General features: G+C 46.1%; 1 protein-coding gene across 2 annotated transcripts in view; it reads right to left on the minus strand.

Annotated features, from left to right (window-relative positions):
• Positions 1 to 25805, minus strand: part of Stab2 (stabilin 2) — a 128218-nt gene that overhangs the window by 14192 nt on the left and 88221 nt on the right. For both annotated transcript variants that reach the window (XM_048357037.1, XM_048357027.1), the window contains 15 exons: positions 25527 to 25667; positions 24327 to 24386; positions 22503 to 22679; positions 21156 to 21245; positions 20675 to 20821; positions 18671 to 18727; positions 17309 to 17438; positions 15741 to 15890; positions 13524 to 13628; positions 12892 to 12999; positions 10824 to 11017; positions 9233 to 9374; positions 6514 to 6647; positions 4840 to 5005; positions 4606 to 4712 (listed from right to left, as the gene is read on the minus strand). In XM_048357037.1, coding sequence (XP_048212994.1) covers positions 4606 to 4712; positions 4840 to 5005; positions 6514 to 6647; positions 9233 to 9374; positions 10824 to 11017; positions 12892 to 12999; positions 13524 to 13628; positions 15741 to 15890; positions 17309 to 17438; positions 18671 to 18727; positions 20675 to 20821; positions 21156 to 21245; positions 22503 to 22679; positions 24327 to 24386; positions 25527 to 25667 — 1908 coding nt within the window. The remainder of the gene's footprint in view (positions 1 to 4605; positions 4713 to 4839; positions 5006 to 6513; positions 6648 to 9232; positions 9375 to 10823; positions 11018 to 12891; positions 13000 to 13523; positions 13629 to 15740; positions 15891 to 17308; positions 17439 to 18670; positions 18728 to 20674; positions 20822 to 21155; positions 21246 to 22502; positions 22680 to 24326; positions 24387 to 25526; positions 25668 to 25805) is intronic.

The following is a 25805-nucleotide window of genomic DNA, read 5'->3' on the forward strand; positions in this document are numbered from 1 at the left end:
GGAGTCCTGTGAAGATCTTGACAGGCTTAGAGTGCTCCTGCTCTGGCTCTGCCCCACCCCCTCCCAAGGTTAGAGTTAGGCTTATAGCAGGCCTATCATGACAGAGTAAGCAACCAGGGAATACTGGGAAATTTCAAATGTCTTTAACCAGTCTGTGTAGAATTTGCAGGCAACCCAAAAGGAGATGTGACAGCCTTATCCAGAGGACTCTCTGAGATGCTACTGCAGCCTTGCCCAGATCTCTCCTGCCTGACTCCACCACACATGGCTGACAAAGCCTGCTGATTTGGGATAAAAGACACAGCCACTTTCACATTATTTTAACCCTCTGCCCTCTGTTGTTCATTTGTGTTCTCTTCCACTTTCCAGTAAGGTTAATGATGATTTAATTTGATGGCACATAGATCTCATTTAGTCTACTGTTCTCTAAGTGTTATGATAAAACTCTGACAGTGTTGGTCAATTTTCAACAAGTTACAAATGGGTTATTTCTGTTGCTTTCCTTGTTGCTAATTGGACATCAAAAGGGCCTTTGACGAAGACTCCTTGGTTACAGTTCAAAGCCAGTCCAGGCAAAAGAAAATCTCTCTAAAACTCCATCTCCCAGTTAACCAACAAAGAGCCAGACTGAGAGCTTGGCTCAAGAGAACCAGCAAAAGGCTGAAAGTGGCACCATGACTCAAGTGGTAGAGCACTAGCCTCGAGCAGAAGTACTCAGGGACAGAGCTCAGGCCCTGAGTTCAAGCCCCGTGGATGCAGATGGGAGCATGCCATCCCAGCAACAAGCACCTGAACTCCTGGGACTCAGCCAGTCCAGGAGACAGGGATGTGGAGTGGAGTGAGAAGAGAATGGTGTCATATCCTAAACGGAGTTGCCTTGTCTCGCCCTTTCAAAACTGATCAAAGCCGGGAAATCAAAAGAAATAATACCTGTCCATTTTCCTTTTTTTCTGCCAGATGTATATATATATATATATATATATATATATATATATATATATATATATATATATTTGCCTCTGACTGGCTACTCCAAACCGGTTCTCTGTCACTAAACACTTTATTCAGTTATTCTTCCTTCTTTGTAATTGACCACAATTGGGTTTATCCTCCAAATGGAACTTTTCTGGCTTATGCCCAGGGTACGTTCTGTGTCATTCATGGTAACTAGCCCTATAAACTTATCAGTCTTTTGCCGGACCTTTTCAAAAGTCTCTTTTAATAGAATAACATCTCTTGCTGAGATCACCACCTGGGAACTTCCTGTTCATAGCTGTCGCCCTAACACAGACCTGGAACCTGGAGGCCCCAGCCCTAGGAACTTCTGGGTATGCCCAAGATGCAGGAGTTGGCCAGAGGAGACCATGGCACCCATTGGTCCTGATGGCCATGCCATTCTTGTGGTAATGATAAGAACTTTTGCCAGCCTCACTGGACGGTACCAGGCCATATGACAGATCAGGGGCCCTTGACCACTTCGCCCCCTTTCAGCAGAAAGTAGCTCCAGAAGAAAAGACCTTCACCCATAATCCCTGCCTGGTGCCCTCCTGTGTCATAATTTAAAAAAAAAAACAAAAACAAAAGAGGGGGAGCAGCCCCCATGACTAATTAAGAATAGCTATACTTATATTAAATATCTTAAAAAAATTTAAATCTTCCCAAAACAGTGGGAAGGAGCCTTGTATGCCTTTCCAGATTGGAAAACTAAACCCAGAGCACTCGCTCTGGAGAAATGTCCTCTTCTTGCTTTCTCTAGGAAAACAAGGACCATGCTGGATTTCTTCTGCTCTTCCAAAGGGAATATGGGGAACCTGCCTGCACAAAACAGTGATAGCGGTAGGAGGCAGCCAGATTCCTTTCCCTGTTTGCTTTCTAGACTCTTCCTTGAGCATCTCTCGTGGCGTGATTTTTTGCTGTGGCGATATTGCCCAGGGACTGAAATAGGGAATTGCACTGTTTCTCCCTTTTGCCTTTCACCCTGCTGTTAGGGATAGTCCCATTGGAGGGAAATAGGAGCTGAGGGTTTTGACACTCAACCTCAATGTTTCATGATAAAAATGTTTTAAAAAGTAAGTGCAAAGGTTTAGCGCCTTTGCCTCAATGTTTATTAAAAAAAAAAAGAATGTTTTACTAACCATATGTGTTAAGTTATCAGCTACTGTGAACTACCAGAGATGCCAAAGCTTGAACCTGCTTCCACCTCACCGCCAAAAGAGGGACGATGCCTGCATTATCTTGAATGGCGTGGAAATGGACTGGGATTCCAATTTCTCTGGACTGAGCCAAATGGATGGCCACTTTACCTACCCCTTCCTTTGTGGAAGGCGCCCCATATATATATATATATATATATATATATATATATATATCTTATGTCAGCATTTGCCTCATGCCTACATATGCCATATGTTTGTAGCATCCCCTGCTAATTTAATTTAAAAAACAAAAAAGGGGCAGATGTTGGGGATTCATCTTGGCTTTGTGGAGGAGAGGGCGGTCCTGAGACGCTGCCTTCCCTCCACCCTGGGGCAGTGTGGAAGGTAGCCACTCCCATCTTCCGGCTTCAACTGGAAGAGAAGCAAAGCAGCCCCCGCCTCTTGGCTCAGCCACGTGTGTAATGGCGGAGACCCAGAGACCCGGTCCTTGGGGGACTGTGGTCTCTGCCCATAGAGGAAGTTCCGTGGCATCACCTGATGGACAGCCCATTAGCCAATCGTTAATGCCCAGTTAGTCCCTCCTCTTCCTGCCTGCCATTACTGTTATATAAACCCCTCCCTTGAATAAAACCCTTTGAGACTGGTGGAACATTGGACCAGCTCCCCGGAATCTCTGTCCCGCGTCTGCTCTTGATATGTGAGGTGGATGGGGGAGGTCTCGGCATCCTACCTCAGCTCGGCTTAGCCCGATAGGGACACATTCCGCCTCTCCTGCTGGCAGGAGAAGCGGAGCCGACTGTCCCTCACAATTGGGGGCTTGGCATCTCCCTGGGACAAAGGGGGGGCGGACGTGGAATTGAGACCCGACAGTGTCTCCCTTCTGTCCTTTGTCCGAACAGGTCCTTCTACCTAGAATGGGCTTCCCCCATTGACAGCATGGCTGACTTCTCTGTTCACAAGCAGAGCTCACTGGATGCCTTCTCATGAAAGCTATGCCTCCTCTCAATGCCCAGTGAGCCTTGTGCTTTGATGGGTGTGTTTGTTCCTTTTTGCCCCTTTCTTGCTTGACGTTTTCTTTCATTCTAGCACTCGATACCATGTATTTGTTTGTCCTGTTTATGATCAAAACTATTTTGTTTGCTGCTATACCTCACTGCCTGGTATTGTCCAGCAGATACATGTGAAGAAATTGCTCTACCAAGTTCCACCCTTTCCTTGCACAGACACGTCTGCTGAGGCCAGGTTCTAGAAGGTAAGTACTGTACTGGAATTTTGTCCCAATACTGTCTTCTCTGAAATGCTGTCAGAAGCCAAGCAGCAGGAACATTGGTTTTAGCATTTGTCTTTGGCATATTCCTGGAGACTTGGATTTTTACACCAGTTAGATGGCCACTGCTGCTGCTGCCACTGCTCTGGAAAAAAAGGATGTGCACTTTGGAGTCCTTGGTGCCACTTCTGCTCTGATCCTGCCAGCCCTGTACTCATGGCCAGTATCTGCTTCTCCTGGGATCGCTGGCCATTCTGCTAGGGACAGTGGCTCAGCTACTGGCTGCCTCTGTTCTTCCCCATAAAAGACGACAGGAGGCTGAACACCAGGTAGGCTTGGATTTGAGCCCCATCTAGGATATTAAGTTACATCCTTGGCCTTGCTAAGCTTCCATTTCTTCATCTAAAAAATTGGGAATGATAGAAGTTACCCTGTAAATTTTCATGACCATTTATTCCTTCTAACAAAGTATTTGTTGGGCACCTATTAGTGTGGTGGTCTGTCTGACATGTTGGAGATACAATGGCAGTGAAGGCAGGGAGATTCTTTCTCTCATGGAGCTTTTCTATTCCATTGCCCAAAGGAAACGGCCTTGAAAGGGCTCAGCCCAGAACCCAGGGCAAAGTGTAAAGCTCAGGAAATGTTAGCTGTCATGAATTATTATTCGCTTGTTTCTGTGATTAGTCAAATGGAGTGTTCTCTTCATGGGACATAACATGGAGACTATTGATGTGAGTAAGTGTGGTACAAAAGGCCGGCTATCTCTCTGTTACTTTGCCTGTCTAGGTGATCACCTGGTAGACTTAGCTAACCCTGCTTACCCTGCCCATGAAAGCAGAAGAGGCACAGCCCATGTAGAGACTCTAGATGCAAGTACAGGTAACAAGACCAGCCAACATCAATGCGGAATTTTTCTCACATGGTCAATATGCTTCATACATGTCAACTCATTTAACGATCACAGTGCCTTCATTGTGCTGTCACTTTACATATGAGAAAACTGAGCTTCTGGGAGGAAGCCCCCTGTTTAAAGCTGGACAACAGATGAGTGGCAAAGCCAAACCTCAGATGCAGATGAGGTGAGCTGTGAGCCTCCAGCTTCCTTTAAGAACTCCTCCCTTTAACAGCTGCTCAGAACCAACCCTCTAGGCTCAATACAGAAACAAGGAGACTCGATCCTACCGTCAGGAAGTTCGTGAGCGAGGGGAAGGTCATCAGAACCTGCAGTAGGTTCCCACTGCATGAGAAGCCATCTCCCACATAGCCCTCCTTGCAGGTGCAGTTGACATCTGAGGAGTAGAGACACACAAGGTGGGGCCTGGGCCTCTGTGCTCACCCATGTGCATTGGCTGTCAGGCTGAGGATGGCCCAGCCCCTGCCTGGCCTGGAGCCTGAAGTGTAGCTCCAGCTGGTTACCTTTCATCCGATAGCAGAAGACATCCCACATTTCACTCTTGTTGACCCTGGGTCCGTAATCCACTATCCCAACAACACCAGAGCCACATTTCTGGGAGGCATAAGCCGTGGGGTAGGCAACCCACCCACTTTCCAGCCAGCCGGCCGAACAGAGATGATAGCTGGCCTGCAAGGGACACGGACACAAATACAGATGAGCTGAAATCAGTCAGATTTGCTGTGAAATCACTCAGTTAATTCATTCTCCAATCCAACCAGATGCTCCATAGGGTCAAGTCCCATTTTTTCTGTTGTACTCTTGTGCCTAGAACACATGCAATCACACCATGTTATTATTTTTTTGATGATGCTATGCAATGCATGAAGATGGAGCCCTTCGTTTCTTGTAGATATCCAAGTCCTTTATATGCTCTCCTCTGGGATCTTGAGAAAGATTGGTTGTTGGTCACTTAATTATTTACCTCTAGTAAAACTCTTGTGCTTATACGTTAACAAAACTTTAATTGATGTTAAAACTCTAACGTATCATTGTCGTCATCATTTCTTTTCATTATCGTCATTGTCATCTTTGTCACCATCATCATTACCACTACCACCCCCTCCACTGTCATCCTGACCTTTATTTGTGTACTAGGATCCGGGTTCTCTTGTAGGGGCTTTTCTTGTGTCATCTTGTTTTACCATCATATCGACTCTATGAGGTTAGACATTCTTATATAATTGAGATAACTGAGATAATTGAGACAAAGAAAAGGGAAGTAACTTGTTCAAAATTCTGCAGGTCAGCAAGTTAGCAGATTCAAACCAAGCCAGCTTATTCCAGATCAGATCTCTTAATAAAACTTGAATTGTGAGTTCCTGCTCACAGTTTGGGCCATGTGACCTTGGCTCCTTAGACAAACATGTTAGCAAGGACAGGTTTCAATGGCTTGTTCAAGGCAAGGAGGAGAGCAAAGGTTCAGAGCCTCCTTTGCTTTAAAGGTTTTGTTCACTGGTCAAGAAATATGAGGTCTGAAATAGAGAGGTTTGGCAGTAGTGGAGAAAGCACCCCCAGATCAGGTCTGGATAGGTTTTCTGGTTTCAGAGGTTAAGAGTGCAGCTCTGACCAGAGCTCCTCAATTCCTCCCTGCTGGGGGAGGGAGCCTGGGCTGGCTCCATATGTTCCCTCCATTGCCCAGCTAGCCCCAGACTTCTGCGGATCCCAGAGACCCTCAACTTCTTTGTGGGTCTGGGAGGCCCTCTTGGGTATTTGGTTATTGATGGCACCATTTTCCCTGGCATGAGTTATGCACTTCTTGTCTCTGTCTCTGCTCTGACAGGTGGATTCTTAAGGTCTGAGAATAGACTTTTGAAGTCAGAGCTTTATGTGAGAACCGGATTTACCACCTCTTAGCGGAGTGACACCAGCTCTTTTATTTAACCTTGGTGATTCTTGTTTTCTCTGACAGAAAATGAGGGTAGTGAGTCTGAACTACAGGGCCGTCAAGAAGATGGATAGTTATGTCAATGAAGCACCCTACACAGTGCCTGCCACATGACAGATGCCTGGCATTGAACATGGTGAATCATTATTATTGCCGCAAGCTTCCTGGACTCACCTCCAAGAAGCAGGAAGCTTTCTCCCCCATCTGAAAAGGAAGTTGTCTCCCTGGTGTCCATGTACCAGCAACTCACCTTCTGGGCATAGGAGAGCTGGGTGTAGGTGGCCATGGCTGCAGCTTCATTGGCACAGGCTTCTTTAGCCTTGTCGAAGGTCAGCTTGTACTGGCCCAGTGGGGACCGAAGATGGAATACCCCAACAGTGGTGTCTGAGGAGGAGGAAGAGGAATCACCCACTAGCCCATCTAGATGGCAGTGCTTCCAGACAAAGGATTTCAAGACACATACAGGAAGCTGGCCAGTGAATGCTCCACTAGCTGTGTAGATTCTACTGGTGAATGAGCTATGAGAAGAGGCCAGACTGGCTGGATGTACTGTGTTACTGTAAAGAAAATGCCAAGTGCTTCCAGACTTCACACTCCCAGTCACACAGTCCAAGGTGCTCACTTCCGCTCCCGTCCTAACAGCAACTACCTATGAAATCTCTCTGCTTGGGAGCTCTGCCATTAATGTGGACATAACATGTCCCTCCTCAAGCTCTCTTATCACTGTCTGTCCATCCATTTCCGCCCAACACCACCGATGTGTTGGTGTCTCACGATGGAAGCCTTGGCTGATGGGGGAGGGGAGTCTTTCCTTTTCTTTATACTTCTGCCCATTACCTGTTTTTTTTTTTTTTTTTCTTTCTCCCTCATCTCCATCCCCTGCTCAGTACAGACTGTGGTACCCTGTGGTCATAACCTTGACAGCATGCCCTGCCTTCTCCCATCATCTCATCCTTCTCCACATCCCTAGGTTGTTCTGTGTTGTCCCAGACCAACACTTTTCCAGCAACTCTGTGTTTGGCCCAGTTCAAGTATCTCTAAGGTCTCTACTGTAGCCCAGACTCTATTTAATGCTCTTGAGGACTTCCTCACCTTGCCTTGAGACTTTTCCTTTTCTGGTTTAAAAAAAATTATCGTGACAGAGTATGTTACCATTTTAAGTGTATAACGTGTGTGTGTGTGTGTGTGTGTGTGTGTGTGTGTGTGTGTGTGTGTGCTGGTATTGGAGCTTGAACTCAGGGCCTGGGTGCTATCCTTCAGATTATTCTGCTCAAGGCTTGCCCTCTCTTGAGCCACACCTCCAATTTCTGCTTTTTAAAAATTATTCTGTTGGTTAACTGGCAACAAAACTCTCCCAGACTTTTCTGTCCCAGCTAGCTTCAAACCATGATCCTCAGATCTTAGCCTCTTGAGCAGCTAGGATTACAGGTGTGAGCTACCACCTGTGGCTTGCCAAGTATATAACTCTTTTTTTTGATACTGGGGGTCGAACCCAGGACGTTGCATTTGCTAGGCAAGTGCTTTGCCACTGAGCTACATCCCCGCCCAAGCATATAACTCTTAAGTACATGTACACAGTTGGATGACCACTACACTATCCATTTCTAGTACATCGCCATCATCCCAAACAGAAACTCTCTGCCCATTAGACAGTAACCTCCCATTCTCCCTTCTGTCCTCTGTTCCTCTATTCCTCTTTCTGTCCCTGTGTATTCTAGGGACCTCAGGGGGCGGGGCCATATAATGCTTGCTTTTCTGTGTCTGCTTTATTTCGCTTAGCACATTGTTTGCAAGGTTGAACCATGCAGTGGTGTGTATCAGAACCTCATATCCTTTCAAAGCTGAATAATATTCGATTGTATGGATGCACTGCATTCTGTTTATCCACAGGGAGTCCCTTGGGTTGCTTTTTATCTTTCAGCTATTGTGAATAGGTCTGTTGTAAATGCAAGTATACACATATCTGAGTTCCTTTCTTGAATTCTTTTGACTATTCCTGCTTTTTTATTTCAGCTGCCAAGAGCACGTGATGAATTTCTGACTTACAACCCTTTTTCCCCCTTTGTTCCTCCCCCCTTTGTCTTTTAAAAAAACTCCCTCAAGAGCTGGAAATATGGCCCAGTGGCAAGAGTGCTTGCCTCGTACACATGAAGCCCTGGGTTTGATTCCCCAGCACCACATATATAGGAAATGGCCAGAAGCGGCGCTGTGGCTCAAGTGGCAGAGTGCTAGCCTTGAGCAAAAGGAAGCCAGAGACAGTGTTCAGGTCCTGAGTCCAAGACCCAGGACTGGCCAAAAAAAACAAAAGTGCCTCAAGTTCTCAGGGACTCTTGAAGGAACGATGTCTTCCATGCTCTCTGTACGTTTTCTACGAATACTTCCTCTAGTTCATCCTGGAAGGGTTTGAGGTATGTTGCTGAGTTAAAATCATTAGCTGTTATTGAGATATGTAAGAACCACCTAAGATGACCTTATCTAAAGAACAAGGCCAAGTGCACGTGGAGATTCCCATGAATACTGGCTGGCCACACAGTGCAGGGCCCCGAGATGCTTCCAAAGTCTCTGAGGTCTCTCTTGGGTCTGTCTCTGAACTATATCAGTGGATCCTCTTAGAGCTTTCCTTCATCTGTCTGCTGGGCCTCTGCACTTCCAGGTGAGGCCTTGTACCTTTCTTATGTTCATATGGTTACAGTTGTGCATGTATTATAAGCCATCCATACCATCCTTAGGAAGAGATGGACACACGCCAATCACTATGTGACCATCCTGACAACTGTTAAGAAATTGCTTCTGCAATGCTTGGAAATACCCAGAGCCAAGCTTCCTGGATTCAAATTAATTTCCAGCCAATAGCTGTAAGGTTGGTTGCTAAGCAACATGAGTAAAGCAAGCATTGGGCAAACTCATGGCAGACAACCTTTGGACTCCCTTCTTCCCCAAGAAAGGTGCTTTGTAACAGCCACACTGACCCTGGAAGTGGAGGTCGGCACAGTTGGCGTCTGCGTGGCACTGCCCATTGTCCTGTAAGCAGCGGTCGAGGGGCAGCTGCTCTGGCTCACAGTTCAGCCCGTCTCCCACATAGTGGTCCTTACATCGACACTTGTGCTTGCCCTGTGGGAAGAAGGTGGGGGGAAGATGGAAAACCCTTCTCCACCATCCTGAGTGCCTGGAAGATGCCCACTCAGCATAGGAGGGGTTTTCAAGGACCAAACAAATAAGCCCCTGTGGTCCATAGGGATGAAATAACAGCTCTGTCCTGCTTTTGTTCAGAGTGATGATGAAACATGGACATTAATTTTTGTTTGTGGGGTTTGAACTCAAGGCCTGGTGCTGTCCCTGAGGTGATTTTTATTTGTTTGTTTGTTTTTGCTCAAGGCTAGCGTTCTACCACTTTGAGCCACAGCCCCACTTCCGATTTTCGGTGTTTAATTGAAGAGAAGACTCTCCTGCACAGGCTGGCTTTGAACTGCAGTGCTCAGATCTCAGCCTCCTGGGTAGCTAGGATTATAGATGTGTGCCACCAGCAACTGGCTAGGACATCCTTTTATCTCAGCCTGAATGTCGTTTCCTCAGAGGACCTCTCCTGGAGCCCCACCCACATGGGCTCCCATGGTCTCATGGTCTCTGCGCTCCACCGTTTTTCGTGTCCTCTTGATTCTGTACTGAGTACCACCCCTTCTCTCTGCTCACGCACGAGTCTGTCTTTTCATTGCAGAACCCCTAGCACCTGCAAAAGCCTATGACAGGTGCTTTGTGACCACTGGTTGGGTCCATGAATGACCTCATTTAATCCCCACGATGACCCTATGATGCCTGCATTATTATTATTAGGCCCACTTTGCAAATAAAGATAGTGAGGCTCAGACACATTAAGTAGCCAAATCCAGGCCGAACAGTTCATACGTTCAGAAGCGCAGTCTCAAAGGCAGCCTAACTGTAGGCGCTTGTTGCACAATAACAAACATTGTCTTCCACCACCTGCTCTTCCCACCAGAGAAATAGGGACCTGATCCCATTTTAGAAAAACATGGAGCACCACTTTTCATGCCTCTTCTTTATCACCTTTTGCTTTAATAAACTTTAAATTTTCAGTATTTTTCTTTTATTGTCTACACCAGGATTTGAACTCAGAGCCTCATGTTTGCTCATCTTGCTTGCTTAGATGGTGCTCTACCACTTGAGACACACCTGTAGCCTTGCTTTTTGATGGTTATTTTGGAAATGGAATCTCGTGGTTTTTTTTTTTTTTTTTAAGAATTTTAGATTTAGAGGAAAGGTGCAAAGATAAAGTTACCATCTACAAGCTCCCTAGTGGTAACATCTAGGGAGTAATCTGCCAAAACTAAGAATGGTAGGTTGGTATATTCATGAATGAAAGAGTTGATAGGGGTACTACCCATTTCCCCACTCCATTGTATTTATGCGACTGATTTTTAACAAGAAACAGATGGAAGGGAAGGTAGGCTGGGAGACAGCATTGAACAGACCAAAGGGTAAGCTGAGGCCACTTGGGTGGAGAAGAGAGGCTGAGCCGGGCACCAAGGGGGCTGCGTGACTCACCCGGCCGATCTTGTTGCAGGTCGCATGCTCATGACATCCCCCATTGATGCCATCTGCACAGGGGTCGATCTCTAGGCAGGTGTAGCCATCGCCCCTGAAGCCCGTGGGGCAGCTGCAGGAGACGGTGGTGTTCTTCTGGGAGCACGTGGCGACCTTCGCACAGCCCCCGTTGTTCTGTTTGCAGAAATCCACCACTGCAAGAAAAGCGAGAGAGGCCTCTGTGTGCCTGGGTCCGCAAAACAGGGACTGGAGGACGGACCTCAGTCTACCCTGCACTGCTGTGCTGGCGACTCCATGTCTTCACACTTGTGCTGTGTGCAAAGCTTTGGTGACATCCTCATACACCAGGCCCTCTGTCCACCTCTGTCCCCTTGTCACCTACCTCTAGGCTTACTTTGATACTGGGTTTCAGAATGACTCTCTGTGTGTGTGTGTGTGTGTGTGTGTGTGTGTGTGTGTGCGCGCGCGCGCGCGTACCAGTTCTGGGGTTTGAACTCAGGGCCGGGGTGCTGTTTCTGAGCTGCTTTTACTCAAGGTTAGTTCTCTACCACTTAAGCCAGACCTTCACTTCTGGCTTTTTGGGGGGAGGGGAGGGTAGTTTATTAGAGATAAAGTCTCACAGACTTTCTTGCCCAGGCTGGCTTCAAACTCCAATCCTCAGATCTCAGCCTCTTGAATAGGTAGGATTATAAGTGTGAGTCACCAGCACCTGGCCATGAGTTTGGGTTTTTAAGGTTAGCACAAACTCTGTGTGTGTGTGTGTGTGTGTGTGTGTGTGTGTGTGTTATAATGCCTTGTAGCAGAACAACAGGAATAAAGATCTAATGTTCCTAAAGACTGTCTAGATCTCATGAAAATCACTGCAAAGAACATGGGGCTGGGACGTGGGCTCTTGTGCATTGCCCAATAAAAGGCTACGGTCCCTGTCTCCCTTGCAGCTTGGTGTGACTGATGAGTGCCAGCCAGTAGGAAGGGAGCAGACCTGATATTTAGCACCAATTAGGTTGTGTTCTGAAAGGGATGAAGGTTTGTCTTCTTTTTCTCCATCCGCTGCTTGGGTTTTGCTTTGGTGGGAGCCATCTTGAGTTATTCCAGTGAGCAGTCAGTGACAGAGCAGAAAGATAGGAGAAATGTGGGCCCCGGATCATCTTTCAGAGTGAAGCTGTGTTTAGTCCTGAAGGCCTCTCTCTAAACTATGGGTAATATGAGGCAGAATAAGCATCTGCCTTGTGTATGTGCTGCTCATTGGGGTCTGTGTATGGCTGAGCCTACGTCCTAACTACTACAGACAGGTGCTGTAAGTATTCACAGTGGTTCTCACGGAGAGCCACACTATGTGTAGGTTTAGCTATTTTTCTTATTTACTGTACTACATTTTCTGAGTGTTTTAAAGACTGATTGTTGAGGTAGAAAAACTCTCTAAATTAAATGGCATTCTGCTTTGCAAAGCATGCTAGGTAAGCACTATGCTACTGAGCGAATCCTCAGCCTGCAAAGTGATTTTAAAATGTATCATGTCTGTATTCCTAGCTACTCAGGAGGCTGAGATCTGAGGATCATAGTTCAAAGCCAGGCTGGGTAGGAAAGTCTGTGAAACTCTTATCTCCAATTAACCACCCAAAAGCTGGAAGTGGAGCTGTGATTTGAGTGTTAGAGCACTGGCCTTGAGCTAAAAAGCTGAGAGACAATACCTAGGTTCTGAGTTCAAGCCCTAGTACTCTAACCCAGTGTGAGCATGTGTGTGTGCACGCACATGCGCGCATGCATACACAAATCATTAGCCTTTGGGAAAAGAGCATGGCTTAAGTGGTAGAGTACTTGCCTAGAAAGCCTTAGCCTTGAGTTCAAACCTGAGTTCTACCGAAACAAAACAAAACTAGCCTGGGAGGTGGGCAGGCAAAGCCCAAGCAAGCCACCGAGGGAAACTGAGTCTTAGGGAGGGTATACATTGTTGAAAAAGTCCATTCAGGAAGCAGAAGAGCCAAAATGGAACCCAGCCACTGTGACCACATCCTGCTTCTCGTTCTGTACCTCACTGCTGGTCCACAGAAGCACAAAGGGGACCCACCTGTGCACGTGAGTCCATCGCCTTCATAATTCAGGTTACACTCACACGTGTTGTTCTCCATACAGGTGGCATGAGCAGAACATGGAGGTGTGCACACTGGAGGTGAAACTATGGAGGAAGAGGTCACAATTCATCCTGTGTCCCAGCATCACCAAGTGGGAGTGGGGGGAACTCATCTGTATAGTGTTTCAAATTCCTGGGGCCTGTTGCTGGGCTTCAAAAATACCTCATGAGGCAGAACCCTGGGGGTGCTTTGCTAAGGACCCCCCCTCCCCCAACCAGGTGAAGCTCAGAGAGGAGGGTGTGTCTGCGGCCATTATCTAGTGAGTAGTGGGGTCAGAGACCAGGTCTTGGGGCTCCAAAGGCTGAGTTTTCCCTTGCATCACTCAATACCTGGGGCTGCACTGTCCCTGCATGGGGATGTGGGTTCTCTGCTTTTGCTGGATCCTTCCAGAATGGCACAGAAAGTTGTGCCAATTGCACGCACAGGCACTTCCAAATCCCTTCCCATCCTCCACTCTCATTTCTTCCACGTGGAAATGGGCACAACTGCATTGCATTTCCTCTGGCTCCCTCAGTCCCACCCTCCCTCAGTAGGATCTGTCAGCAGCGGGTCCTTTCCCCCAACGCACCTGTGGGAACGTCGCAGACGTGGCCTGTCCATCCGGCTTCACAGAAGCACAGCCCAGAGCCCAAGATCCCCTCGTCGCACTGCCCGTGGACTGAGCAGCCACAGGCTGGAATGCGAGCACAATGGGGTGAGTGACCTGGCTACGCCCCTCGCTGCGCCGTCATTCCTCCATTTCCCCGAGCTCTCCCCAAATACCTCCTCTGTGGGCTGATGTGAGTGGGTGATGGAGAGGTGTGTGCACAGGGACTAAGGAGCTCTTGAACTTGTGGTGATAACCCCAGAAGCCCAGAGCGGCATGGGGCACGCATTAGAAAGATACAGGGACAGGAACCTCTCTAGGGCCTCCTGTGATAGAGAAATTGACTGGCAAGTTCCATTGAAAATATACCAACCAGTCCTGCCATGTCTCCTTGCCCCTAGGGTGGCTATGCCAGCCTCAGGCGCCCTCAGCTCTAGCCCAGATCGCTGCTCCAGCTTGCCCAGTGATGGGCCTGCTTCTGATTTTGCTCTCCAACTGTGTGTCCTCCACAGAGAAGCGGGAAGGATCCTTTGTAAATAAATCAGTTCACCATCTTCTGCTGGCTGCCTATCACACTTAGAATAGGTACTGACAAAGAGTTCCTACTCATTTGCTTCCCCCGCCCCCCTCTGATTTTATTTCCCTTTTTGTCTTTGTCCTCTTTATTCCCTCTTGGTGTTTCTTCCATGCCAAGCCTGACCCTTCCTCAGGGCCTTTGCATTTGCTCACCTCTCTACCAAGGGACCTAAGGGTTTGATCTGCATGTTCTACATGGGATATTTATCTTTGACTTAATTAAAGTGAAAGCATCAGTTTCCTAGTCACATATTTTTGAGGGCTTAATAATCCCAGGTGGCCAGTGGCTACAGCCGTACGGAAGATTTCAAGTATGGCCGCAAGTTTGATAAGTCTGTTCTTGAATTACCAGCGACCTCTACTAGATTTCTACTAGATGCCCTCCACAGCAAATCTTGTTTTATTCTTGGCCCCTCTACTAGCCTCTTTGCCTTTATCCTCTGTCTAGTGTTCTTTTTTTTTTTTGCCAGTCCTGGGGCTTGAACTCAGGGCCTGAGCACTGTCCCTGGCTTCTTTTTTTGCTCAAGGCTAGCACTCTACCACTTGAGCCACAGTGGCACTTCTGGCCTTTTCTATATATGTGGTGCTGAGGAATCGAACCCAGGGCTTCATGTATACAAGGTGAGCACTTTACCACTAGGCCATATTCTCAGCCACTAGTGTTTTTGCTTCTGTAAGCTATCTGAGAGCTGGAGCTTTGCCCTTACCCACCCACTCAGCTACTGAATCCCTCAACCTTAGAACAGTTTTCGTTGTGAAAAGCACTTAATTAATATTTTGGTGCTTGGTTTCTTCACCTGCTAATTGGGGATAATAACAGAGGTGGTATGAGTGGCAGAATTGGTGCATATTTTCATAGTTTTACTTTAAAAAATAGTACCAGGTGTTGGTTGCTCATGCCTATAATCCTAGCTACTCCGTTGGTAGAGATCTGAGGATCCTGGTGTGTAACTAGCCCGGGCAGAAAGGCCTGTGAGACTCATCTCCAATTAGCCAGCAAAATGCTAGAAGCGGAGGTATGGCTCAAGTGGTAGGGTACTAGCCTTGAGTGAAAAAGCTAAGTGAGTACAGGGCCTGGAATTCAAGCCCCAGTACTGGCACACACACACACACACACACACACACACACACACACACACACACACACACACACTATCTACTTGGCTACGGGTGTAGCGAAGAGGCAGAGCATTTGCCTAGCAGGCAGGAGGCCCTGGGTTTGATCCCCAGCAACACACACACACACCCCTTTCTATCCCAAAGGTTTGTGATAAGGATTAAATGGGAAAATATGCCTGGTACATAACACAGGAGGCAATAAATATTACCTATCACTATTAGTAAGTGCTCAACAAACACCTGCGGGCTGCATGCCGGAATGAGTGGAAGCTGTTCAGCCATGCGTGGAAGCTGTCTCTTGGTGACTGCAGGGGCTGAGTGAGAGTTTAGACTTGAGAGGGAGGGGCACACTCAAGAGGATGACAAGTAGGGATACAAAATCCAAGCAGAAGGCACACAGGGCAGGTGGAGGATGGGATGTCGGAGGCAGGAGGCAGGGCGGATGGTGTGGATGAGGACATGACGCATGCACTAGATACATCAGCACATGGAGTGGCCACTTACGCTGGCAGTGAGGCCCAAATCTCCCTGGCAAGCACAGGTCACACGACGTCCCGTTGAAGCCCTCGTTGCATTTGCATTCTCTGGAGGCTGAGAGCTGATTGATGCATATGCCCCGGTTGTTGCATGGGATATCGGGCCCCCCGGGGCAAGCTGGAAGAGAGGAGACAGGGCGGGCTGGGAGAGAGTCCAGCTCAGTGCTGCTGCACTCATCCTGGGTGGCAGAGGGTATTCAGGGAAAGCACTAGCATAGGCCATGTGTGTGATTGTATGGTGACAAGGAAACAGGTTGAATTGCACACTGTGTTTGGGGTTAGGAGATGTAGGCTTGGGCACTTGAGGGTTGAATAGTGACTTGCTCTGAACTTTAGTTGTCTTAGCTTTAGATGATGATGATGATGATGATGATGATGATGATGATGATGAAAGATACATAGCTCCTGCTTGACCTATATTATGTCTTTTTTCTTTTGTCAGTGCCCATCCTGAGGGGCTTGAACCTGGGCCTGGATGCTGTCCCTGAGTGGTGTTTTTGATTTTGTTTTTTTGCTCAAGGCTAGTGCTCTACCACTTGAGCCACAGCCCCACTTCTGGTGGTTAATTGAAGATAGGGTCTCATGGACTTTTCCTGCCCAGGCTGGCTTCAAACTGTGATTCTCAAGACAGCAGCCTCCTGAGTGTCACTAGGATTACACGCATGAGCCACCGGCACTGGGCACCACGTCATTTTTGTAAGGCTCAAGTGAAGTGTGTGGTAACCAAAAATAGGTAAGAGAATCTATGGCACTGAAGAAATTGAAGGGCTGACATGGGTTGTATGAACAGTGTACAGTTTCATTTTGGAGGCTGGGGAAGTGTATGGACTCTGCCTAGAATGTTCTAACTAGATTAGGATGAATGGAGTCCACAGGGCATTATTATGTCTTCTGTGGTCTGTGGGACCATGGGTTTGCTCCTTGCCCTCTCTTTGCTTCTTTTTCCTCATCATTTTGAGGTTCAACCATGGAACCTGCTTCTGAGCCCACACGTACCAGTAGTCATGCCAACTATACATACACAGGCATGCTTGTCAATATCACGAGCCTTGCATAGTCTTTTACATATACAGATCTATAGCTTTTTATAAAAATATGAGGTATATTTTGATGTGATATACAATATAATATAAAATATGTCATATATTTTATATAATATAAAATAAATATATAATATACAACATAATACAAATCATATGCTATATGATATATAGTACATGAAATATAACATAGATCATGTATTATGCAATATACTATATTATATATATATAATATATTGGGAAATACTAAATATTCTCAACAGTGCTAAGCACCATGGGAAATGTCTGTGCTTGAATTTTAAACAGAACAGCCGAAACAATCTAGGTGCAGTAGGATCTCAACTCACTAGAACACAAAATGGACCAAAGGAAGAGGACAGAAGGAAGGATGGGCACCCAGCCCGTCAGCGTGCTTCATTTTGGCGTCCGGGGATCCTCAGGAGCCCTTCCCCCGCCCCCAACCCTTCCCCTTGCCAGGCAGAAGAGGTGTCCTCACCCTGACAGTCTGGCAGGTAGTAGCCTCTGCAGCACATGGGGATCTGGACCACCAGGGCGCATAGATTCTGGCAGCCCTCCAGGTTCCGGTAGGGCTGCATCAGGTTGTAGCGACACGTCTGCTTCTTTCCCTAAAGGGAGAGTGGCCCTGAGATGCATGGCCAGGGCCTGGCCGTCCTGGCAAGGCCAGGACTCTGGGGCTCCAGTCTGCCCCCAGTGGACGATCTCGGTACTACACAGGTGGAAAAATGGGACTTTTCAAGGGAAAATAAGCAGAATTTCTCCCGAATCTTAAGAGGAAGGACTTTCTGACCCTCACAGCTGTTTGGAAATGGCATGGATTCCTGGAGAAGAGGCAGACAGAGTTAGTTTCCCGTGTGGAAATACTCAGCTAGGAAGGCATGGTTGTTTCTTCTTTTGAAGCAAGGGGTTACAGGTGTCACTAGTCAAGTAGAAAGATCTTGACTTTAAGTTTGTTTGCTTTTGTTTTCTTTCTCCAATGCTTGTGATATACAAGTCTTTGTAAACTATGCTGGGTATACCCTCTACCACTAAGCTATACCTTCAACCCTTGATTTTGGATTTTTTATTAAAAAAAAATCAGCATTTCTTGAACTCTTGCTACATATCAATAATTTGAATGTACACCTTTAAAAATTGATTTTCCCTTAATAGCCATGTATAACAAGGTTATTAGCTCTTATTTTACAGAAGCAAAACTAAAAGATCATATAACTTGCCAAAGACAGTCAGAATTTGATCTCCAACTTACCAAAGATTATCAGAATTTGATCCCATATTTATGACTCTAAAATTCATTGACTTAACCACAAATTTATATGGATTTAATCTTAGCTCTGCTCCCTACTACCTTGGGCTGATTTCTAGCCTTTTCTGAAATTCTACTTTCTCATGAGAAAATTGGACTGGCTCAGTAGCTTCCTACAGGCATATATAATGAGCAACAGGGTGCACTTTGTCTTTCTCATCATCATCTATCAATCATCCATCTATATCAATCATCTGTAGCACAATACCTAGGACTGGAGAACAGCCAGGGAAAGGTAGCCATGATTATAACTATACTCATCATTGGCCTTTCTGTTAGGTCTACACTTGCATGACTTTTCTAGCAGTTCCCAGAAGAGGGTTAGAAGGGTGATAGATTGACAGATTGCCTGGATGAAGGCTGTCCAGTGCTCATTCTACTGGCCTGGCTTTGGAAGAACAACACAACTGGTATTTATAAGACATTCCCATCCCCTCCCACCCAGCATACAAACACATACTCACAGAAGGCTGTGGCCTAATAAGGATACCTGCAACACCTCTCTATCATGTGTGGCTGCGTTGAATAAATTACCTTTGATTTGCTCCATTTGGGGCATTTAGGTGTATTGCTGCAGCTCCCACAATCACCCTAGTATGCAAGGAAAGAGAAATTTTAAGATAAAATTTGAAAAATGCAAGGAACTGTTTTTGATTAATGCCTGGGTGGGTTGATTAAGATCTTAACCCATCTTGATTAAGGTTCTGGCTATGATTAAGAATAGAAAAATAGGGGCTGGGGATATGGCCTAGTGGCAAGAGTGCCTGCCCTGTATACATGAGGCCCTTGGTTCAATTCCCCAGCACTACATATATAGAAAATGGCCAGAAGTGGCGCTGTGACTCAAGTAGCAGAGTGCTAGCCTTGAGCAAAAAGAAGCCAGGGACAGTGCTCAGGCCCTGAGTCCAAGCCCCACGACTGGCCAAAAAAAAAAAAAAAAAAAAAAAAAAAAAAAAAAAAAGAAGCACACAACAACTCTTGGTCAGAGACAATTCTGAAAGTTTGTTTTGGCTCCCAGTTCTTGGGTTTAGTTCCTTGGGAAAAGCTCTGTGCTCCACAGAGCTGTCCCAGGGTAGGGTGAGACAGACACATTGTGGTAGCAATTAGAAATGGGAATTTAAGTGTAGTTCCATTTCAAGTTACTGGGATAGTTTTGGATAATCCCTTATACCCTTTGATCCATGTTTTTTTTTTTTTTTTTTTTTTTACTTCTTCCTTTGGGCAGGTGTTTGAACTTAAGTCTTCTCCTGGGCTGGTGCTCTACTGCTTGGACCATGCCTTTAGCCCCTTTTGCTTGGAAACTTTTTCATCTGGGTGCTGGTCACTCACACATGTAATCCTAGCTACTTAGGAGGCTGAGATCTGGTTCAAAACCAGCCCAAGTAAACACACCAGAGAATCTCTTATTCTTAATTTACCAGCAAAAAGCTGGAGGTAGAGGTGTGGGTCAAGTGGTAGAGCACTAGCTTTGAGCAGAAAAAGCCAAGCAACAGTACTGGCACAAAGAAAGACAAAGATTATTTTTTCAGATAGGGCCTTAATTTTTTTCCCTACAGTTAACTTGGACTGCCATTCAATCCTCTTACTGTGACTTCTCACAACAGCTGAGATTGCAGGTACACTCAACAGTGATACTTAGTTTTTTGTTTTTTTGTTTTTTTTTGCCAGTCCTGGGGCTTGAACTCGGCCTGAGCACTGTCCCTGGCTTCTTTTTGCTCAAGGCTAGCACTCTGCCACTTGAGCCACAGCGCCACTTCTGGCTTTTTCTCTATATGTGGTGCTGAGGAATCGAACCCAGGGCTTCATGTATATGAGATGAGCACTTTACCACTAGGCCATATTCCCGGCCCCGACACTTAGTCTTATAATGTGTAAAGTGTAGATTTGATTTCCAAATTTATGTAGTAGCTATAATAACCACTTCCACTACTGGATTACTGTGGGGGTAAAATGTGCATGGGGCAGGCAGTAGTGTTTCAAGGTGATACAAAATAAGTAGTACTTTCTGGATGAGTCAGTGATTATGAAAATGCTTAGCACTGGATAGGAGGATCTAGCATAAAAGCTGTAACAATTCTGTGACCCCAAGGAATGGGTAAGTGGATAAAAGTGTATGAGATATAATACTAGATTCAAGCATAGGAAATTGCTACTCTTCTAGGCCCTAAATTGTTGGCAATAACAGGTTTATATTCTTGAATGTGGGCTAGGAGCTCATAACCTGTTGAATGAATAAGTAGATGGATGGGTTAGAAAATGCATGGTATGGATGGTGGTACACAGTTGGTATCTAAGAACTGCAAAGGAGTGAAGTGGTGGGTGGTGGATAAGCAAGGAATCTTCAGGCCTGTACTCAGGCTCAGCGGGCACTTGTGGATTCTGAGGTTGAAGGGCTCCATCACGTAGGCTGTAAGTGTCTGGAGTCCTGTTCTCACTGAGGACTTGCCTCGGAACTTTCCCAGGAGGACCACACTGGATCCTAAGGGAGGGAGCCTTTGCCCATGGTTTTCTTACTGAGGGTGTAGTTTTAGGACTGACCAAAACGTCCAAGGAAGTAAAGGTATCACAGCGGCCCCCCAAGGTGGGATCCATCAGCAGGCAGTCAATACCATAGGCCACGCCCACGTCAAACTGGAGGCCCCGCTGCACGATTCTGCACATCTGATCATTTAGAAAGAGCTCACCCTGAGAGAGAGAGAGAGAGAGAGAGAGAGAGAGAGAGAGAGAGAGAGAGAGAGAGAGAGAGAGAGGAAAATTCCTGTCAAACTTCTTTCCAAGCCACAAGACTCAGAACAAAACAAAATGAATCCACAAACCCAGAGCAACTGGAACCTGTCTTCCAACCCTACCAGGGTCCTTCTCACTCTGAGGCTGGTCAGGGTTTATCCAGGTTTCCTTAGCACTTGTGCATTCTCTGGGAAGCAGCCATGAAGGCATTGACTGAAATGAGGAAGTGGCCAAGAACACCTTACTGCTCATGGATATTTGCCCTCCCCCCACCTCCCACCCCGTGACTCACAGTGTCATTGCCAGTTCCACACGTCACTCTTAGCTCGGAACCCTGCAAGGTCTTCCAGGAATCTGATCTCAGGAGATCTGTAGCTAAAGCCTACAGGAGAAATGATACCCCATTAACACTACCCCCACCCCCACCACACCTCCCTTGTAGGCTCTGAGAGGAGCTTTGCCAACAAACTGACTTCAGATGCAAGTTTTCCAAATTATGTACACTATCACAGTAATTTTGACGTTATAATGACAGTACAGTCGATGTAATCAAAAGGAAGAATAACAATGGACTCTAGAGGGTGGAAATTCCTCCCGGAGAGACCATCTCAGCCAGCCCTTCCCCCTCTTCTATGCTTGGGCATCCTAGAAGATGCTTGTGGGCCATATGGAAAGATGAGGGGTGGCTAGGAAATAGCCTAGGTGGCGCTAAGGGACTGAGTTGTGCCCCTCAAAGTTATGTCAATATTTCAGGACCTCAAAAGATGACCTTGTTCATTGCACATGTAATAAGGGGAGATGAATTCATCCTGGAGCAGGGTGGGCTCTTAATCTAATAGAATAATGTCCTTCTAAGGAGCAAGAAGAGGAAGGTCGTATGAAGACCCTGAGGCAGGCAGGGACAAGATGGCTATGTGAAGATGGAGGAGGAGGTGGAAGGGATGGAGCCACAAGCCAAGGAATGTCAATGACTGCTTGAAACCATCAGCGACGAGGAGAGAAGAGGAAACAGATGCTTTCCTTCAGAACTGAGCAGGGACAGCCTTGCTGGACCTTTGCTTGCATCTTAGCCTTTAGAACTAGGAAAGGATCCACTTCTGCTGCTTCAAGCCACTCAGATGATGGTAATTTGTGATGTAGTTCTGGGTGCCATGAATGAACTGAAATTAGGCACTGGCATTCTTGGAGTAGATGGCCATACATGGATACATATACATACAAGGATCCCAATACACTCTGGCTTTTCCAGTACAAAGGTTTGGTCAGAGGATCAGTAGCTTATTACTTCAAGATTAACCAGTCATTTGCTTAATAATTATGGAACTAAGAAAGAGACAGTCTAACTTGAAAAACCTGTCATCCGCTGCCATTCTGCTGTGCAAAGGGGGAGAGAGGGTACTGGATGGTCAAAGGGGAAAGACTGTCTTGGTATTGGACATTGGTCCAGTTAACAGCACTGGGGCTGGTGTGCTGCAGAGTGCCATGAACCATGGCCAATCAGAAGAGGATGCAGTGGGTAGGGGAGGGCCCATCCTGGGCCTGAAGGCACACTGATAATTGCTGAGCCTCAGCGGCTCAGTGCTGTACTGTGTCGCCTCTGGTACCTTTCCGTGCTGCCTTGTGCATACCAACAAAATACCTTGGAATCTCGGATCACGTGGAACTTCAGATACTCCCTCAGCTTGTCCTTGTTGATTGGGTTGAACAGGAACTCCTGCTGCTTAGGGGGTAGGGCTTGGAGGGCCTGGTCTGTGGGCCAGAACAATGTGACTGGGATGTGGATGGGGTCAGTGATGATACTCAGCAAGCCTGAGTCCTGAAATACAAGAAGTGAGGCCCTCACTGGCGTGGGCACACACCATGTGTCAGTCCCTGCCAGTCCCAGCACAGGATCTCTCTCAGTATCCCCTCTGTGTCCTTTCCATGGCTAGCCTGGACTTTTGGTAATTCTGGAGTAGCATAGCCAGGAGCTAGAGGATAGTCATTCTCCAACCTTTCTCACCCAGGGTTCTTTAGAAGGCAAACCAGAAAGTCTGACTCTTAGGCTTTTATTGGGTAGCAATATTCTACTTCGGACCAAATATGTCCGGTTGTAAAGAGACCAGCTTAGCATTGTGTTTCTCCTATCTCATTTACAAAAGTAAAAGCTTGTGCAATACTGGTACAACTCCTGTACATTTATAAAATTCTAGATCTTCTATTCTTCCAAACTGAGACAAACAGGGTGGAATCATTTTGCGATGTCTAGAGCATGGCTTGGGTGTACTATAGAAAGTTTGCTGTTAATTTTTTTCCGGCTATTGTATGGATTAGGTTTTACTATTGCCCCTTATTGTGCCCTAGAGAATTTTTCTAACTTCCTCTAAAATCACATATTCAGATGGGGAAAGTGGGAAAAGATTACTTATATGAGATCCTTGGATATTTTCACTAGACATCTTTTTGGTTTTGGTCAGTGATGGGGCTTGAACTCTATGAGTGTTTTTGCTCAAGGCTAGTGCTCTACCACTTTGAGCCACAATGCCACTACTAGTTTTCTGGTGGTTAATTGGAGATGAATCTCCTGCCTGGGCTGCCTTTGAACTTCAGTCCTCACATCTCAGCCTCCTCAGTAGCTAGGATTACAGGCATGAGCCACTAGTGTTCAACATAATGGACATCTTGAAACATCCACTTCCAACAAGCTCTCTAGAGAACCTGAGACTCAGGCCACTTGGGAAATCTCTGACCTAATCAGAGGTTTCTAGAGTATGCTACCAAACACAGCCCCTTGGAGGGTCCACTTAGGAAGAGTTTAACAGCCTCTGAATCAGAAAGATACAATTTTAAATCCAATTTCTCTCTGCCTTACCAGACCAAGTCTGTATAGCTTCTTCATCTCTTTTATGGATCTAAAAATTCCAGTTGTGAAACATCTACTTTGGGTATTGGTACATTCCACTCTTTCCCTCTCCCCAGCCAACTGAAACATTTGTTTCTGACTGAGCCAATGTACACTAACTAGCTTGACAAATCATACAACAAGCTATGTATGTGTGTGTGTGTGTGTGTGTGTGTGTGTGTGCATGCATGCGTGTGCACTAGTACTTGAACTCAAGGCATCATTCTCTCTCTTGGCTTTTTTATTTAGGGATGGTGCACTATCACTTGAGCCACACTTCCACTTCTAGATTTTTTGGTGGTTAATTAGGGGTAAGATTCTCACAGAGTTTCCTGCCCCAGCTGGCTTTCAGTGCTTGATCCTCAGACCTCAGCTTCCTGCATTGCTAGGATTACTTAGCATGAGGCACCAGTGCCTGGTGAACATTTTGAGAACAGAGAGAAAATGACTTTGTTCTCCAGAAAATTAGGACTTCCACACTTACATCCAACAACAGCTGGCAGATATACACACAAATAAGCCCAATAAAACAAAATTCTTTAAGGCAGCCTATCCTTGGTCATCTTCCCCTTTTGTTTTTACCTGTATTAACTTAATGTATTTGTGGTAGCCATGGTTGATTGCCATTGTGGTAAGATTTTGCTGCAAAGAAAAGAATGGACATGAAAGTTCTCAGACTGTGTAACTTTGAACAGAAATTCAACTAAATACAGCATAGATCAATTACAGGTATAGAACTCAACCAGTCCCAAGTTTCTTCTATTCTGTTGAGGCCTTTCTGCATTACAAGGGTTGAAGGCTAAGCACTACAGTGCCTGGACTCTCTTGCAGCTACAGCACCACTCATGATACTGGGGCCACCAGGCCAAAGTGCTGGACAAGATTTATTGGTGGAAAGGAACAGCATGAAGTGCTAGTGGCTGTTGGCAGGGACAGCAGACCTGAAACACACCAGTGGGGACACCTGTCCAGTCTTTAGGGTCCTGGGTGGGAGGCAGGAGAGGTGAAATCTACATGGCTGTTGTAGCCAGAAAGGCCCTATAGGGTGGCTGAGGGTCCTCCTGCCTTAGGCTTCCCTGAGCTGCGCTGTTCCTAGTTGTGCAGCCTTTAAGCTTGGCTTCAAAGAGATTCCATGAGGTGCTTAATATCTCAAGAAACTCCTTTTGTATAAGTAAGGAATAGTGGATTATGAAGTCTATAATGAAGGACCCTGGACAATACTCACATAAATAAAAGTTAAAATAATCTTTCCTATCCATTGAGGAGTTTTATTCCAGGTTTAATTTTACCCATTTCTATCTACTACTCATCAATCACTGTCTTCTTTCTTCCCTCTCTCCCTTCTTACTCCCTTCTCCATTGTCCAAATGGACCATCTACCCTTATGGACATAAAGTAAACACTTATAAAATTATTTACTTATCTGTTTGTCTATTTATCTGTTGGTCTGCTTATCTGTCTGTCTATATAAGATAGCATCTCACTAGGCTGGCCTTGACCTCCTGGGCTCAAGTGATTCTCTTGCCTCCATCTCTTAAGTAGCTGGGACTGTAGACATATATCATGATACCTGGCTAAAAGTAAAGTATTGATTTAAAACACAGCTTTGCTTATTATATCTTACTTAGAATAATATATCCTAAGCTTTGGATGACAACTTGAGGTTGCAGCTTCCAAGGCTTATGGTGAAGTTACAGTGATTCCATGTGATAGCTCAAGGTCAGAATGGAGACAGTCATGTGGGAGTCCCTTTGCACGGAGAAAATGACAGAGTTTACCTACCAGAATCCTCCCTGAGGTGTCTCTGGGGGTGATGATCAAGTTTTCAGGAGACAGAAATTTGTCTATGATATGGATGACTCCATTGGTACTGATGATGTTGCTAGATATGATCTTAGCCTTATTGTTTATGTACACTGTATCCTGAAGTCAGCCAAAAGAGAAGAAAATAAAACAAAGGAGTGAGGGAAATGCAGGAAATCATTTCCCACAGTATGTCTGGCTCATATGTCAGATCATCAGGGCCAGAATCTATGGATCCTAGTTACCTGAGCATATTCT

This window comes from Perognathus longimembris, chromosome 1, assembly GCF_023159225.1.
Source record: "Perognathus longimembris pacificus isolate PPM17 chromosome 1, ASM2315922v1, whole genome shotgun sequence".
Taxonomy (NCBI): Eukaryota; Metazoa; Chordata; class Mammalia; order Rodentia; family Heteromyidae; genus Perognathus; species Perognathus longimembris.